Below are 13,720 nucleotides of genomic sequence, written 5' to 3'. Positions count from 1 at the left end.
TCCGCAGTTAGGGAAGCCCATTTGCGCAAAGCAATACACAATGTCATGCATGTTGCCCAGAGTCACAGTCTTTCGAAGCAGGATGCAATTAATGGCCCTGCATACGTCCGTCAACACGAGTCCAAAGGTCGACTTTCCCATTCCAAACTGGTTAGCGACCAATCAGCAGCAGTATGGAATAGCCAGCTTCCGCAGTGCAATCTCCACGTGCTTCTCCAGTGACAGGGCAGCTCTCATTTTCATGTCCTTGCACTGCAGGGCTGGGGCAAGCTCATCACACAGTCCCATGAATGTGGCTTTCCTCATCCGAAAGTTCTGCAGCCACTGCTAGTCATCCCAGACGTGCATGACTATGTGATCCCACCACTCAGTGCTTGTTTCCCGAGCCCAAAAGTGGCATTCCACTGTGGTCAGCAACTCCATGAATGCCACAAGCAATCTCGTGTCATAGCTACTACACATGGCAAGATCAATGTCGAACTCCTCTTGCCTTTGTAGTTTAAGGAATAACTCCACTGCCATTCAGGACGTGTTAGTGAGAGCGAGCAGCATATTGGTTAACAGTGCGGGATCCATTCCTGCAGTACGCAGTATACAAACTGCTGAAAAATGGCGCCAAATGCGGATGGAAGCATAGGGATTGCTGGGATGTGAAGCAATGCATCACAGGGCATTGGGACAAGACCAAGGATGCCTTGCGACTGCTCTGACTTCCCACAACTCTTAGCGGCAGAAGAGGAAGAGATGCTCTGTGGGATAGCTGCCCAGAGTGCACCGCTCCAAATACCACTGCAAGTGCCGCAAGTGTGAACATGCTATTGCGCAGGCAGCTGACAGTGCGAACGCACAACAGCGGTTTCCTTTCAGCGCTCTCTGAGCGGCGACGTAACTCTGCCAGTATAGACATACCTTCAGATTTTCTTTGATAGGGTGAGTCAAACAGGATTAATAAATCTCAACATTACTGGAGTGGGATAACACCACTCCTGAAAGTTTAAAGTAGCAGCATCAGTCAACACTTTTTATGTTTTGGGGGGGAAGAGGGGGAGACAGGGTGTTACCTGCCTTCTCAATGTACTGAGAGCAAAAGAAAAATACTGTTATGTTAAATACAATGCAGCATGTGGCAGACCTCCTCTCCATAACACTTCACACAACTATTACAATAAAGTGGCAGGTTTCAGAGTAGCAGCCGTGTTAGTCTGTATTCACAAAAAGAAAAGGAGTACTTGTGGCACCTTAGAGACTAACCAATTTATTTGAGCATAAGCTTTCGTGAGCTACAGCTCACTTCATCGGATGCATTCAGTGGAAAATACAGTGGGGAGATTTATATACATAGAGAACATGAAACAATGGGTGTTATCATACACAGTGTAACGAGAGTGATCAGGTAAGGTGAGCTATTACCAGCAGGAGAGTGGGGCGGGGGGGGGCCCTTTTGTAGTGATAATCAAGGTGGGCCATTTCCAGCAGTTGACAAAAACATCCAAGGAACAGTGGGGGGTAGGGAAATAAACATGGGGAAATAGTTTTACTTTGTGTAATGACCTATCCACTCCCAGTCTCTGTTCAAGCCTAAGTTAATTGTATCCAGTTTGCAAATTAACTCCAATTCAGCAGACTCTCATGGGAGTCTGTTTTTGAAGATTTTTTGTTGAAGAACTGCAACTTTTAGGTCTGTAATCAAGTGACCAAAGAGACTGAAGTGTTCTCAGACTGGTTTTTGAATGTTATAATTATTGACATCTGATTTGTGTCCATTTACTCTTTTACATAGAGACTGTCCAGTTTGGCCAATGTACATGGCAGAGGGGCATCGCTGGCACATGATGGCATATATCACATTGGTACATGTGCAGGTGAACGAGCCTCTGATAGTGTGGCTGATATGATTAGGTCCTATAAGGGTGTCCCCTGAATAGATATGTGGACACAGTTGGCAACGGGCTTTGTTGCAAGGATAGGTTCCTGGGTTAGCGGCTATGTGGTGTGGTGTGTAGTTGCTGGTGAGTATTTGCTTCAGGTTGCTGTCTGTAAGCAAGGACCGGCCTATCTCCCAAGATCTGTGAGAGCGATGTGTCGTCCTTCAGGATAGGTTGTAGATTCTTGATGATGCGTTGGAGAGGTTTTAGTTGGGGGCTGAAGGTGATGGCTAGTGGCGTTCTGTTATTTTCTTTGTTGGGCCTGTCCTCGAGTAGGTGACTTCTGGGTACTCTTCTGGCTCTGTCAATCTGTTTCTTCACTTCAGCAGGTGGGTGTTGTAGTTGTAAGAAGGCTTGATAGAGATCTTGTAGGTGTTTGTGTCTGTCTGAGGGGTTGGAGCAAATGCGGTTGTATCGTAGAGCTTGGCTGTAGACAGAAAAGGAGTACCTGTGGCACCTTAGAGACTAACCAATTTATTTGAGCATGAGCTCAAATTGGCTGTAGACAAATTGGCTGTAGACAATGGATCGTGTGGTGTGATCTGAGTGAAAGCTGGAGGCATGTAGGTAGGCATAGCGGTCAGTAGGTTTCCGGTGTTGGGTGGTGTTTATGTGACCATCGCTTATTAGCACTGTAGTGTCCAGGAAGTGGATCTCTTGTGTGGATTGGTCCAGGCTGAGATTGATGGTGGGATGGAAATTGTTGAAATCATGGTGGAATTCCTCAAGGGCTTCTTTTCCATGGGTCCAGATGATGAAGATGTCATCAATATAGCGCAAGTAGAGTAGGGGCATTAGGGGACGAGAGCTGAGGAAGCGTTGTTCTAAGTCAGCCATAAAAATGTTGGCATACTGTGCGCCATGCGGGTACCCATAGCAGTGCCGCTGATTTGAAGGTATCACATTTGGGGACAATGTAAATAGTTATGGGTCAGGACAAAGTCACGAAGTTCAGCCACCAGGTTTGCCGTGACATTATCGGGGATACTGTTCCTGACGGCTTGTAGTCCATCTTTGTGTGGAATGTTGGTGTAGAGGGCTTCTATATCCATAGCGGCCAGGATGGTGTTTTCAGGAAGGTCAACGATGGATTGTAGTTTCCTCAGGAAGTCAGTGGTTTCTCGAAGACAGCTGGGAGTGCTGGTAGCGTAGGGCCTGAGGAGGGAGTCTACATAGCCAGACAATCCTGCTCTCAGGGTGCCAATGCCTGAGATGATGGGGCATCCAGGATTTCCAGGTTTATGGATCTTGGCAGACAGTCCTCTTTGGCCACCATTTTTATTCTCCCAGGGACAAGAATTCCTACATCATGTTATCACCTGAATTGACAAAGCTCCACACCCTACCCCCGCTAAGTCCCGTCACACTGTTAAAATCTACAAACATTTGAGGAAAATGAATACTGAGGACTAGTGCTTGAGCAGCACCACTTACAGACACGGGATGTCTCCTGAAAGGATCTATATCAAAGTTGTTTACACGACCTATTAATTTTTATATGCATCCTTTGAAAAATAAGGGAATTTATGGAATACTCCACATACCTAGTAGCACTTAAAATATTAGTTTCAGAGAAGCAGCTTTGTTAGTCTGTAGCCGCAGAAAGAAAAGGAGGACTTGTGGCACCTTAGAGACTAGCAAATTTATTTGAGCATAAGCTTTCGTGAGTTGCATCCGATGAAGTGAGCTGTAGCTCACGAAAGCTTATGCTCAAATAAATTTGTTAGTCTCTAAAATATTAGTGTATTCTCCTGGGTTTGGCGGAAAAGGTTTCAGTTTTAAAAGAGTAAACGTCTATATAAATTTAACAGATTCTGTTCCTGAGTCAATGTGATCTGGTGGTTAAAGCAAAGATTTAAGAGCTGAAAGTCTCCTACACTAATTCTAGATGAGCAACTTGTTCATGAAATTAACTGACCATGTGGGGAGAGCACTTATTTGGCCAATCACACTCAATCGACCTAGGACAAGTTTTGTTTGTTTGTTTTAAAGAAGGACCTCAAAGTCAACTCAGGCCTTGTCTACACTAGAAAGAGTTTGCTGGTTTAGCCATACCAGCAAACCCTCCTAGTGGAGATGCAGTTTATACCAGTTGCCTGAACAAAAAAATTACATCAGCAAACTGACTTTTTTGCTAGTATAACTGCATTTAAACTAGGGCTTTTGCCAGCATAGCTACATGAGTTAGGGGTGTGATTTCTATATAAGACTCCCTAGTATAGCTATGCCAGTTAAAATTAAGTATAAGCCTGGTCTTACTCAGACTTCCTTGCTGAACAACTTATTCAGTATGTGATTAATGAAACCCTCATATCAAATTAATCTAACAGGCTATAACCGGGCTCTGAAAGAAAGCACCCAAGATTTTTTTTAATTATGAGTATTGATTCCAATGGTGGAGATAGTGCTGCAGCTCACAGCTTCCTTAGTTTCCAAAGCAATTTCCCTACGTGACTCTAAGCAATTGTTTATAACATACACCAGGACTCAAATCTGTCAGACACATCATCCAGGTTGGTGGTGGTGGTGGGTTTTTTTATTTTTGTTTGGGGGGGGGGGGGGGAAGAGAGAGAAATAGTGTTTTCAAAACTCAGAGTTTAAGGCCAAAAGGGACCATCCACTTCAGTAACTCAGACAGAGCTTATGGGTGTATTACAGAAGTCCTCAAATCATGATTTAAAGACTTGAAGTTACAGAGAAGCCACTATTTAACACTAGTTTAAACCTGCAAGTGACCTATGCCTCGTGCTGCAAAGGAAGGTGAAAAAACTCCAAGTCTCTGCCAAGCTGATCTGGGGGGAAATTCCTTCCTGAACCCAAATAAGGTGATCAGTTAGACCCTGAGCATGTGGCCAAGACCCACCACCCAGACACCTGGGAAAGAATTCATTGTAGTAACTCAGAGCCTCCCCATCACCAGCCACTGGATATATCTGAGGCTAGCAGTCGCATCAGCTACAGGCCCCTGAAGTTTTCTGCTTAATTAAAATACCTACCTGCACAGTATCCATGCAGCATTTGACGACTGTCTTACAGGTTTTGGAGTCTAGAACGTTCAAGGTCTATTAACAGTTTATTGAGTTGATCTCGAGTACATCACCTTTGCTCTTGGTTGAAAAGGTTAAGATGGAAGACACCCCCTTCCTATAGGCACTTTTAAACACTGGGCTTATTTTTCCAATATTATTGGTCAGGATAAGTCTATCAAAATATGCAGAATAATAAGCTTATTATTAATGTACATTAAATTATGTGGGTAACTAACCTGTCACAAGCTCAGCATCAATGCTGTTAACTGCTAACCTAATTCTCTCTGAAGATATCAGTCTGGTTACTTATATGTAAAGGCTGCGTCTGTCACAGAGGTTACAGATTTTGTGACTTTCTGTGACTTCTAGAGTGGCCAGCAGCAGCTTGGGTGTGTGGGAGGGGTCTCAGGGCTGGGGCAGGGAGTTGCAGCACGGGGTGGTGTTTACCAGGGAGGGGGTCCCACCAGCATGTCCCTACAGATCCTAGGTGGAGGGGCCATGGACTCCACACACCGCTCGCAGCCCCCACTGTCTGCGGTTCCTAGCCAATGGGAGCTGCAGAGCCAGTGCCTGTGGCAGGAGCACTGCGTGGAGCCCCCCGACCACCCCTCCCACTAGGAGCTGCAGGAACATGCCGGTCAGAACTGGGTAGGGAGCCTGCCAGCCCCACCAACCTTCCCCTCCCCCAGCAGGGGTCCCAGGCCACATGCCGCCACCCGCCCACCCCCCAGCATCAGCGAGGGCCCCAGGCCACACCACGACCCAGCTTCCCCTCCCAGCACCAGTGGGGGTCCCCAGGCCACTCCCCAGAGCACCCAGAGCCCCTCAGCCTAAGTTTTATTTAGGGGCATATAGTAAAAGTCATGAACAGGTCACAGGCCATGAATTTTTGTTTACTGCCTGTAACCTGTCCATGGCTTTTACTAAAAATACCTGTGAATAAAACATAGCCTTACTTATATGGCCCCCATCACCATAATATCTGAACACATCACCACAACTGCACTCCAAGCAGCAGTAGTGCTGAAAATACACGCTCTTTTTATGTTCATTTTCATGGGTCTTGGCAAGACTGGTGAGGCAGGGTAAAAAAAATTCACAGAATATTTATTTCTTAATTGCATATTGTTATATGTTACAGAAAGCACTAATTCAACAGGTCTGTCATAAACTGTGCTAAGTTTACTGTTTAAAAAGACAAATGAATTCTTTTAAATGGGAAACTAATTAGATGACACATGCTCAAATACAAGTTAAATAATTCTGAATTCCAAAACATTAGACAGAGCTCTAGAACAAAGAAGGTTCAGCAGAGCTAGAAACAAGTAACATTAGTGCCAGAAGAAAGCCATTGGTACATAAATATTTTGACTTACCTTTTCCCCACTAAATGGTTATTTTTGCACCTATTAAAACCTTGAAAGTTGCACTTACATTCTATTACTGAGGCCAGGAAAGATTTGAAGTGACTAATGCAGGGACGACCTGAATTTAACACATTTTCTAAAAAACAGAAGCTATATTATAGATTGGTATCTCCTTCCTACAAGGTCAAGGTTTTGATCTGTTTAATACTTTAATAAGTCCTACGTACATTGATTGACTGATGTATCTGATCTGATGGCAAAAGTAAGAATTAGCCTCCTGACTCAGTTTCCTTATAAACAAGCAACTCTACACATTCTAGACACTGTACTCATCCAAAAATTCAGTATGAAACAAACTGAATAGCAAATGCAGGACAAGAAATCTATCCATCTTCCATCTGCTTGAAGACCTTTCCGTGGAAAATGAGGCCAGAACTGTACAGTTTAACCTCATGAGCAATATACTGCCTCAGTCAGCAAATCCAAGATTCTGACATATGGTTTGGCAGGCTGTCCAGCAAGCAGTCAGGAACCGTATTTCACTTCATATGGTTTTTTCACTTGTTTTCTGAACTGCCAGGCAATAAGATTATAGCCTGGCACCATCGCTCCCTCCTGCCCCCTGAAAACTGCTCTCTCTGAAATACCCTTCAGAGTTCTTAATTAGTAACTGAGATGGAGGTAAAAGAAAATTTACTATTTAGGGGCACTTCCTCTCCCAATAATCTACAGCACTCACAGCACGCTGTGCCTAGATGTTTTCTATTTAAACTCTAACAAATGCCTATAGATTAATTTACTCTGTAAAATCAATTACATGAAGTTTTACAATTCTGATTAACTTCCATATTTTGGGATCAGTAACTGTCAATATCCAGCACTGCTGAGGGTCAGTGTATAGTACATTTTAATGACGTTACCAAAGGTTATAAAGGGTGCATAGGAACAGAAGATTAAAGATAAATTGCTTTAAAATAGTATGTGCTACTCCTGTGGCCTGTTAAACTGAAAGATCCCGATCTCATGAGTTTGCACAGGGCACAGTATGACAGACCTCATTTAAAACAATGCTGTAATAACTGCACTGAGGGACAACTAGGGTCAAATACTGCATTCTTGGACAGCTTTATCTTTAAAATGCTTCAATAAGTAACATTATTTATTTTATTACAGGATCTTTTAGTCCAAGATCAGATGTTTAGGAAAATAAACATGAAGTGATTGAGCTGATTTTTTTTGGTTTTCAGATTATGTGTATAATTTGTTGTAGCATCCTCAGTCTGCATTCACTTCATTATCCCACTTTATTACTGAGACACATACATCTGCTCCTAATAAAAAGAGAACTTCTCTAAGACACAGGTATGTGTGAACTGATATATCAAATTCCATCTGCCCTACGGCAAGTGGAAAAGAGACCTGCCCACCCTGAGGGTGGCATGATGTATTGGTGTATAGCAAAAAGAAAAGGAGGGCACCTTAGAGACTAACCAATTTATTTGAGTATAAGCTTTCGTGAGCTACAGCTCACTGCATCAGATGCATTGTTTTTTTTTTTTTTTTCCTACTGAATGCATGTGATGCAGTGAGCTGTAGCTCACGAAAGCTTATGCTCAAATAAATTGGTTAGTCTCTAAGGTGCCACTAGTACGCCTTTTCTTTTTGCGAATACAGACTAACACGGCTGCTACTCTGAAACCTGGTGTATAGCATTAGACTTTGCGCACACTTAGGCTCCATCATAGCTAACCTCAGATGTTATATAAACTGAACTCTACTTTGCAACTTGCAGACTTTGATGTAAAAAGAACAGGAGTACCTGTGGCACCTTAGAGACTAACCAATTTATTAGAGCATAAGCTTTCGTGGACTTTGATGTGCTGCTGATCCAAACTAACCCTACAGCCCCTACGTACCACTAATTTGAAACAGAAAATTGTAAGTTTAATTATTTAAAGCACAAGGTAAAATGTACACCAGGTTCTCTGTGCTTATGCTGCATCTTCAAACTAGCTAATAAGCTTATCCTGTAGAAAAGAATAAAGCCAAAGCAAAGGCCAAGAATGATTTACCCCCAACTGTAAAGTATTCGGGAACTCACAGCCTGCTTCTGCCCTAGCCCCAGAGATGGCCCCAAAAGTTTCAAGGGCCTCACAGTCCTGTAATTCCAGATCAGGATCTTATCTGAGACACTAACCTGCATCAAATGAAGTCCCTAAGCATGGGACCTTGTGGGTCAGAGAATAGAAGGAGAAATGACAAGAAGCCCCTTCCAGGGAGTGCTAAGATGCAGCGGAGAGCAGAGGGGTTTGCTGGGAGTGCCCCCCGCGGGTGTAGATATAGGGGGAGAAAGAGAGGCTGGAACACGAAATAGGGAAAGGGTGGGAGCCCTCCAGAGAGGGCAGACAGGTCAGGGGTGCCAAAACCACTGGAGGATACCCCTCCCCAAGGGTCTTTTATGGAGTGAAGAAGGAGAACCGTTGGGATGCCCCCTCGGGAGTGCAATCGCGCACGCAGAGCAGCCTCGGCACGGACACTGGTTGCTCTGCCGCCGCCTCCTTCCGCGCGGAGGCCGGAAAGCTCCCTGTCCCGCCGCTTTCCCAAAGGAGCCAGAATAGGAAAACCCAGTACGGACAGCCCAGAGCCCCTGCAGGCCGCGCCAGAGCCGCGGGCTGGAGTACGGAGCGCAGTCCGGCTCCGCACCACATGGCCGGTTACCATCTGCCCCCGGTCCCCGGCCCCACAGCCCTGCCCGCGGGAGCACACGCACCGGCAAGCCCGGCCCTGTGGCAAGGGGATCAGGCCTCGGGAAACCCCCAGTCCTGGGGGCGCGGGAATCCTGGGCCCTCGCACAGGGAGACGAAACGCCTCGGGCTCCGGAGCATCCCAAGAAGGGAGCCAGGAAAGCCAGGCTCCCCTTGCGCCACCCGCGGCCGGAGCTTCCGGTCGAGGGCTGCTCCGCGAGGAGGGGACCCCGGGGAACCAGCATGCAGGCTGCCGGCGGGATAGGCGCCTCCCGGGAGGCCAGAAACCAGGAGCTCGCAACACACCCACAAGGGTCACCGGTTCGCGGACGGCACGATCTACGGGGCAGCGCCCCCCGCCCGCGGAGGGGGAGGGGGAAGGGGAGGTCGGCGGAGCAGGGGGCAGCGCCCCCCGCCCGCGGAGGGGGAGGGGGAAGGGGAGGTCGGCGGAGCAGGGGGCAGCGCCCCCCGCCCGCGGAGGGGGAGGGGGAAGGGGAGGTCGGCGGAGCAGGGGGCAGCGCCCCCCCCACCCGCCCGGGGAGGGGGAGGGGGAAGGGGAGGTCGGCGGAGCAGGGGGCAGCGCCCCCCCCACCCGCCCGGGGAGGGGGAGGGGGAAGGGGAGGTCGGCGGAGCAGGGGGCAGCGCCCCCCCCACCCGCCCGGGGAGGGGGAGGGGGAAGGGGAGGTCGGCGGAGCAGGGGGCAGCGCCCCCCCCACCCGCCCGGGGAGGGGGAGGGGGAAGGGGAGGTCGGCGGAGCAGGGGGCAGCGCCCCCCCCACCCGCCCGGGGAGGGGGAAGGGGAGGTCGGCGGAGCAGGGGGCAGCGCCCCCCCCACCCGCCCGGGGAGGGGGAAGGGGAGGTCTGTACTCACGTTACTCTGCGGGTCGATGGCCTGCAGCAGCCGGTCCCTGATCTGCTGCGGGGAGGGGGCCGGAGCCGCTGTCATTGCCTGGGCGAAGCGGGGCGGCTGCGGCCGGGGCGGGCAGGCGGCGGGGCCGGGCCGGGCCGGGGCAGCGGCTCCTCACTCGCCGGCAGCAGCCTCCTCAGGGCGCCGCAGCCGCATGTTCGCTCCCCGCGCGGCGGGGGGAGCGGCGCTCGGAGCCAGACGCGACCGCGAGGGGGGGGTCGAGGCGGCAGGACTAGGCCGGACCCGTCTGCTCAGCTCGGGGCCGAACTCAACTGTGGGCAGGACTCGGAGAGCCAGCCCCGCGCAAGGCACCATGGGACCCACCCGACGCCGTTACGCACGGCGCGACTGTGACGTACAAACGCACGCACAGGCACGTTGAGCAAGTGCGCATGCTCGGTAGAAGCGAAGGCCACCTGTTCGCAATACGCATGCGCCCAAAGCGGGGCGGCAGCGCATAGCGCCAAGGCGAAGGCAGCGCCCTGACCCCGCACGTTACCGAGCCGGGGGAGCGGGAAACACAGAGCCGGCGGGGGAGGCGGCTCTAGCGTCCGCTGGGCTGCCCCAGAGCGACAGCGACAGAGCCCGCTAGGCCTTCCCCTTAGCCCCAGCAGCTGCTCCCGGCCCCGGATTGCTCGGCGGGAGCAGCGGGGGCCCAGCCCAGGACTCGGGGGCAGCCCCAGAGCTGGGGCAGCGGCGGGGGGGTAGGGTAGGGCTGGGATAATAGGGGGCTGCAGCTCAAGGGATAATGGCCAAGGGGTGCGGCTACAGTAAAGCCCCGCTGAAGCCAGCAAGGGTGAGGGGACAGGCTAAGATTAAACAGAGTATTCACAGAAAGCCCGTGGTTTGATCTCCAGCTCTCGCTTAGAGATGGGCACTTGTCCTGGCAGTAACGGGGCGGGGGAAATAGCCTCTGCAAAACCAGACAGCTAAGGTTTTTCTTTAATGCAAGGTACCCTCAGTAAAGAGAGTGACAACAGTGAGTCTTTCTAGCTGAAAAGCAGATGATATAATTAACACTATTTGAAGAAAACGGCCATTACTAAAAACAAACATTTCCATAATCTTCCTGCTGGCAGCAGCCTCAAGAAAGTAATGGTGTTAGTCATAACACACACCATAGTGTCTCCCTTGCATGCCAATGCAATCTGAAGCAGTGCAAAAAACTCTTGAACAGATTGGACCTCATTACTCTTCGTAGGATAAAACATACACCCAGAATAATTTGAATCAGGTTACTTTCAAGGGCTTTAATGCCCACAGATACATTCCTAAAGGTCCCTATTCTATTTGTGTCAATTTTATGAGCCACTGTCTACATTAAATCTCCCCCTCACATAACATTTTTAAACATCTCACCAAACTAAGATGCAATCTATTGGTAGGGCTAAGTATATAAAACTAAAAGCTAGGCATCCCCAACAAGTCAAGCTATAGTTATGCTGCCAAAGAACCAAAGTTCTGGATATGGGAGGAGAAAACCTATTTTCTTCTCCCAGCAGCAGCTGCACTTGTTTAAAACCTCAGGAGAGTCCGTTTATGTTCTGGTGGCCTCTACTGGAAAAGGGAAATCAATAGATGCTAAATAATTCTAGAATATTCACGAAAGAATTATATTTGGCATATAATCACTACCACACCTTGCCCCTATTAATTTGCTTTTTGGCTGCCTTTTGTGTAGTCACATTTGACCTCTCACATCTGAGAGATAGGCATATACCATTGGGCAAATGATGATTTTTATACCCCTTGCATAATCAGGATTTCCACTAATTTTCACTGTAGTGGTTAAAATGATCATTGAAGCAACTGCTAGAGCCTGCATAGCTTAAGCCTTGTGGAAAGGACTGAGTTTACAAAATACAAAGAAAGACACATAAGGCCTTATATCAGAGGCCTGAGCTAAAGTCGTAAAGTTTTCCTAATATAAAGCAAAGTCAGGCTGTGAACTAGACCCTACTCACAGAATCTGGCAACAGGGCTGATATTGCAGAAACACAATTCCTAAGTAGTGTTAGGTACGATAATATGCACGCAAACACATTCCAGAAGGGTGGTACTTGAACACCCCGCTACCAACCTATCCTCCAAAGATAACAGGAACATGCTGACCCATCTTAAAGATTAGGTCAGGATGATAGCATGAGGGATACAGATGTTTTGATCAAACCAACAGGTACAAGGCAATGGGTGGCGGCCAGATAAATCAGAGAGTGGTGCCCAGATACATCGGGGCAATACGTAACTTGTTTGTAACGATGTATAAAAAGGTATCTCAGAGGGAGTGTCTTTGGCCAGCGTAAGGGGGAATGGAAAGTCCCGCCATTTATTGAGCTGCATCCATTATCACAGACATACATCTTAGTAGCCTCAGAATCTGCCAGGTGCTATTACCATGCTTCGTTGACAATAAACTTGGCCGGGCGCCTTCGTACCTTAACGGATCCTGTGGTCATCGGACAGTTTGACTGAAGTCTGCTGTGCCAACTATCTGGTTGGGACAGCACACAGAGAACACACACATGGAGCCAGATATCTAACAACAGTCATACTTGCACTATGTGCTCAGCTCTGTATAAGGCACAAATAAGAAAACAGGCCCTGCCCTGAGAAATTCACAATCTAAAATTTCATTCCACACAAAAAGTAAAGCTGTACCATAAATCCCACACTCTGAAAATCAGTGGTCACTAAGTGGTCTGCCACACTAATCAAGGATCTAAACTCTTGGGTGCATCGTAAGAATAAGTAGTTCAAAGCAAACAATTTTAATCAGTTTCAGTGCAACAGTGTATAACTGCAATGATAACATGTATAAACATTTAACTATTACACTTATAACATCTGCTAAAGTGACTACTATCAATGCTTCATTGCATTATATCATCCATTTAATCAGAATATGGTTTATTATACATATATTATAGTTACTATACAAGAGCTCTGTGTAACTTGGAAGCTTGTACCTTCCACCAACAGAAGTTGGTCTCATGAAAAACATTACCTCACCTACCTTGTTGCTATAATATAGTTTGCCATATTTGCAGTGTTAGTATAGCTTGAACATTTTCTACCTCCTAAATTAAAACACATTGAAAAGTGTTACTTAGAGAAGAGAATGCTACTTGTTCTACATGGAATTGACCAGAACTTCACATCTACAAAACATTGCTCTGAATAACTGATACAAATCAAAAGAATGGTGGACACAAAATAGAGCTGAGTGCTACTCTGACGATTAAGGGGACCTCTAGTGGCTTATTTATAAACTGTAGGACCATCCTCTTCAATACACTGGCTAAGTATTCACTGAGGAAGGTAGATAAAAATTAGGGTGGAAATACTTTGAGAGTCATGGATTCTAAAAACAGTAGATTTTAATGGGATGCCATCCCCTGCATACCGTGGAAAGGACAGCATCTCTCCCCTTTTCAACAGATGTGCATGGGACAACTGAACTTTCAAAAATAACCCCATCCTAAAGATTATTCTTTGCAAACTGAAATATCTCAAGATCCTTGCCAATCATGGCTAGGGATGAGCAGGAGGGAGATTTTAATGTGTCTCTTAGTAAAGGGAAAGGTCAGCTGCCCTTAGACAGGCATTAGACCCATTCTCAAGAATGCAACATTCATTACTGCCAACTTTCTAACCTATGATGTTATAATATTTAACTGTCCACAGGTGTCCACTCCTTTGTAGTGGCATGTTTTTATTACTTGGTTTTGTAGGAGAAAGCAGTGTTGCAA

The 13,720-nt window shown here is 47.4% G+C and overlaps 1 protein-coding gene across 5 annotated transcripts in view; it reads right to left on the bottom strand.

The window, feature by feature from the left end:
- Nucleotides 1-10,253, bottom strand: part of MED26 (mediator complex subunit 26) — a 52,300-nt gene extending 42,047 nt beyond the window's left edge. For 3 of the 5 annotated variants that reach the window (XR_013348727.1, XR_013348726.1, XM_077841825.1), the window contains exon 1: nucleotides 9,936-10,251. Coding sequence is in view for 3 of the 5 variants with exons in the window: in XM_077841825.1 (XP_077697951.1) it covers nucleotides 9,936-10,010 (75 nt within the window). In the remaining 2 variants the exon portion in view is untranslated. Of the gene's footprint in view, nucleotides 1-9,935 lie in introns of all 5 variants that reach the window. The other 2 variants (XM_077841827.1, XM_077841826.1) reach the window with 2 other exon arrangements.
- Nucleotides 10,254-13,720: the final 3,467 nt, after the last annotated feature.

The sequence above is a fragment of the Eretmochelys imbricata genome, chromosome 25 (assembly GCF_965152235.1).
Source record: "Eretmochelys imbricata isolate rEreImb1 chromosome 25, rEreImb1.hap1, whole genome shotgun sequence".
In the NCBI taxonomy this organism is placed as follows: Eukaryota; Metazoa; Chordata; order Testudines; family Cheloniidae; genus Eretmochelys; species Eretmochelys imbricata.
Note: the sequence above shows the minus strand (reverse complement) of the source record. Positions and strands in the feature narration are given on the sequence as shown.